Source organism: Urocampus carinirostris, chromosome 6, assembly GCF_059441175.1.
Source record: "Urocampus carinirostris isolate Australia breed hairy pipefish chromosome 6, RoL_Ucar_1.0, whole genome shotgun sequence".
In the NCBI taxonomy this organism is placed as follows: domain Eukaryota; kingdom Metazoa; phylum Chordata; class Actinopteri; order Syngnathiformes; family Syngnathidae; genus Urocampus; species Urocampus carinirostris.
Window position 1 is genome coordinate 40,258,230 of NC_142354.1, and position 4,408 is coordinate 40,262,637.

Genomic DNA, 4,408 nt, shown 5'->3' on the forward strand with positions numbered 1-4,408 from the left:
TTAAACTACATAAATAAACATGTTTGAAAAAAAAAAGATTTTTTGTATTTTGTAAGGGAAAATACGACAGTTGGTAAGGGCATGGAGCACACTCAATTTTGGGGACCCATAAATCTCTGTTGGGACCCATAGATTTTTGAGCCTGCAAGTCCCCGGGACCAGGGGTCAGCAATAAATGATTGGTGAAAAATTAATGCCATTAATTGCGAAAAATTAATGGAATGGTTGCTTAAATTCATAAATCCATTTATTGCAAAATTTAAATAATTAGCAATTATTGCGAGTTTGCGACCCATTAATTGCGAAAATATTTTTGTTAGTCGATTGCGTCAACAAACGTGCAAATTTTCTCGCCGCGCGAGCATTTCGTATGCGGTCAAGGGCACATACACGCACAATCGGGACAGTGCATGCATACGCGTAAGCTACCGTGTTTCCCCCATTATAAGGCCCAGCTTTTTATGAGAAATGAAATTCAACCTTCCTGCAAATAAGAGGCTCATATTACCTATGAAAACCGTAGATATCAACGTTATTTAACAACGGCAATGCTTTTCTAAGAAATTTTTAGCGAAAATTTATTACTTTTGCACATATTTTTATTTCAAAACCTCAATTTCTGACGATGATTTTGAAGTAAGGCCGGCCTTATATTCGGGGAAACACGGTAGCTGTACGTACATAGTGTGGTTGCAAAGCAGCTTTTTATTGGTCGGGACAAAATCGGGCTTGTTGATTAGCTCACGTTTTGCCTCAAGCACGTACGTCGTGGATGCACATACGCACATGTTGTACACCACTACTATTACGCTGTATTAATTGTAATCTTCGCACGGTTATGGGACCGAAGGAAAAAATGGTTAGAGAGTACTTCACACAGATTGATGTCGTCAACGGCAAATGGCGCTGCTCATGTGGCGCCGAGCGCATCCAAAGGCGCAACACCGGTTGGAGCAATTTGGAAAGCCACATTAAAAGTCAGCACTTGCAGAAAGAAAGTGATGCAAAGAAGCAGGAGTCATCCAATCCTGGATCGATAGAAAATTTCCTGTCGTCACCTTCAACCGTTTGCCGAAAAGGAATACGAATCTTCAAGTGGCTGCGGTTGGTTTGTATCGACCTGGAGCCTTTCAATGTTGTTGATCGGCCTACCATCAGGGACATCAGCAATACGGAGCCAATCTGCACAAACACCTTAAAGAAGTATTTGGCCTTGGTGACACAGGGTGTGCGACAGAAAATCGCCTTCGATCTGCCATCCCGATTCGCGGTGGTATTCGACGGATGGACTTGTTCTTCCGATTATTACGTTGGCGTTTTCGCCTCGTATATAAGCCCACGCGGTCGGGAAAGTGCTCTCCTCGGCTTCTCAACACTTTTGGATCCCAAGGCACAGACGGCTGAAAACCACCTGGTGTTCATCGAAGACATCCTTAGCAGGTACGGCAAGTCTATGGCCATTGTGGTGGCGCTTTGTGGCGACAACTGCAAGGTGAACAAAGCCATTGCAAAGCAGTGCAATGTTCCTCTGGTCGGCTGCGCCTCCCATCGCTTCAACCTCGCTGTCAAAGAACTCTTGAAGCCCTACGAAAAGGTGAACTTCTTTTCTATGCTGCTTACTTATATCTCACAATATCTATATTAAAGACAGAGTGCACTCTGTCACAGCGGTTCCACAATAATTTTTTCACATACCCCACGCGGCCACGCCTTCTATCAAAGGAATTTTACGCAAGGCGATTTTAAGCTGCTCAAATTTAGCATATTTCTTATTTCCTGCTTTTACTTTTTTAAGGTACTCTGTAAGTTGAACTCCTTGATGGCTCGCCTGAGATACAGCACGCTTAGTGCACTACTGGATGAGTACACAGACCTTCGACCGTTGACGAGAAATGAGACACGGTGGTCAAGCACGGCAAAGAGGGTGCGCAGGTTCTTCGAGCTGCAGAAAATTCTTGCAAAAGAAGTTTTCACCACCGACCCAAGGGTGATGGATTTACTTCTCAACGCAGCGGATGTTCATAAACTCACTCAACTCAACGGTGATTTGGCCAAGTTGGATTCTTTGACGCTTACTTTGCAGCAAGAAGATCTGACAGTCGCAGAGGCGAGGTACCTCTTTGATGTTGCAATGTCGTCCCATCCTGCCATGGCCCATCACCTCAGCCCCGACGCCGAAATCGTTCAAGCGCCTATGTTTGAGAGGGCTATTGTGAAAATTCAAAACCAAAAACATGGTCAACTTACGGCAAAAGAGCGTCAAGCAGTGGAGGCTCTCAAAGTCACCGAAACTGCACCGGTCGATGAAAGTCCAATAGATGAGTCATCGGATATGGCCTTCGGCCAAAATTTGATAAAACGGCGCCGCCTGAACATGATGCTGCCCACCTTTGATCAATTTATCGATACAACATTTATACTGCCAACTTCCAACATAGTAGAACGCTTTTTCAGTGCTGCCGGACGTGCCTATGCGGATGAACGGTACAACTTGTCAACAAATTGCCTAGAAGCCCAACTTTTTTTGTTTTCTAACAACCGCTTCTGGGACAGCGAATTTGTTTCCCACATCGTTTCATCTAATGAAAATCTCTACCATTTTCATTATCTCCGATGTTTCTATGTTGGACACATTTTTGTTCATAAATGAATGTGTAATAAATAGCAAAACCTCTTATTACTAAGGTGTCTTACTGCGCATGATAATGTTGGCGTGAATGTTCTATCATTCACTGTTCATCTAACCTCAGTTAGTGTTCCGACAATTCGCATATTAACTTAGGAGGAAGCGACAAATTATAATTATAAAACAAGCCCCAACATGACGGTAGCTGATGTGATCACCAATAACTCAGAAGATATTTTTTGTACTAAAAGTAAAGATTAAAGGGACCAGTTTGTTCGACCATATTGACACGGCTAGTATACCATTAAATTACCAATTAATGGCTAGAAATCCAATAAATACCCATTAATTGGCCTTGCCGCAAAAAAAATAATTTTAATTTTTTCGCACTTAAATATTATTTTTTTTTCCAAAAATCAATTAATGATGACCCCTGCCTGGGACCCATCACTTTTCAGAGGTAAAATAACCCCTGGCTTAAATAAGGAGCTGATTCCATCGTCTCAATTATCTTGCCCGGCACAAAGAAACTGGCCAAAAACACTATGCTCATCTTTATATCTGAATAAAATTATGACTCACAAAACGTGGTAAGCTTTCTCTCCTGGCTTTGATCTCCGGCAAAACTAACATAAAATGTGACAGAAACAAAATGAAAATAAATCCAAACAGCTTGCCGACATCATTTTTGCCCTTCCATGTATTCCGTTACTCCCCAAGCCTGCACAAAATTTTGTAATTTTATTCCTATTTAGTTTCCTTTGTCTTTTATTAGCATATTTGGTATTGGAGTAATCCAAAAGTAATGGAAAATAATCAAGCTAAAGTAACCCTACCCAACCCTGGTCATGCTACAAGGCAATGGTGGCAACTGTGTGTGTGTGTATTAGCACATGATAGGTGCACTCCTTTGAATTTATATTGGAAATGTACCATTTCCTCTTCATATGTCACTCTTGCTGATAAAATACTTGAAAAATGCTGTGATGTGTTTGAAAATGGAAATATTTGATACTATCTGATTTGTTCCACCCATATCACCATGAGCGAAGCGAGGGCGGTAGGAATGTTTTTATTTGGTATCTAAGGGTGTACAGTATGTAGCAATAGTGAGTACACCCTACCAATTTCTGCGAAGATTTCATTATAATGTTTAATTGAACAACACTCAAGAAACATTGTTTGACACAATAAGGCAGGGGTCGGGAACCTATGGCTCGCGAGCCATATATGGCTCTTTCTATAAATATCTATGGCTCAGAGACAAATTTGATTGCATGCAAAATATCTTCATCTTGTTCGAAACTTGCGTTGTTCATCCTATTCAGGTACACGCAAATCCAATCCAAAGCTAAGTAGCCAATGTTACTTCGCAGTATATATAGGGCACGTTTTTCACTACAATTTACAGTCAAGGTGTCACACAAAAAAGGGGGGAAAAACTCGTTTTGGCTGTACAACGCTAAAGAATCCTTTATATAAAAGTTCACTATATAATCTGTGTTCAGTGTTCAGATACCTTATGATGAATCCACAGAACACACTGTAAATACGCCAAAACACCGGAAGAGAACTTAGTCTTTTGATTGGGTGAGTGGGAGGGATGGGTGGAGCCATGCAAAAAGCGCAAGCACTCCCTCCCATCTCTCGCCCTACGCCATCTGCGCCAAAACTGAGCTCATCAGGCTCCCTATTTGCAGAATGTTGTGACGTTTTTACACAATAACTGCTTGCATCTGGTTTTGAAACCAATATGTATGAAAAAAAGGGTCAAAAGGAGTT

At 41.5% G+C, this 4,408-nt stretch overlaps 1 protein-coding gene across 1 annotated transcript; it reads left to right on the top strand.

Moving 5' to 3' along the window:
• The first annotated feature begins 856 nt into the window (after positions 1 to 856).
• LOC148364803 (uncharacterized) lies at positions 857 to 2,650 on the top strand. Its single transcript, XM_088339117.1, has 2 exons — positions 857 to 1,594; positions 1,796 to 2,650. The coding sequence occupies exons 1-2, from the start codon at positions 857 to 859 to the stop codon at positions 2,648 to 2,650; spliced, it is 1,593 nt and encodes a 530-aa protein (XP_088195243.1).
• The last annotated feature ends 1,758 nt before the right edge of the window (positions 2,651 to 4,408 follow it).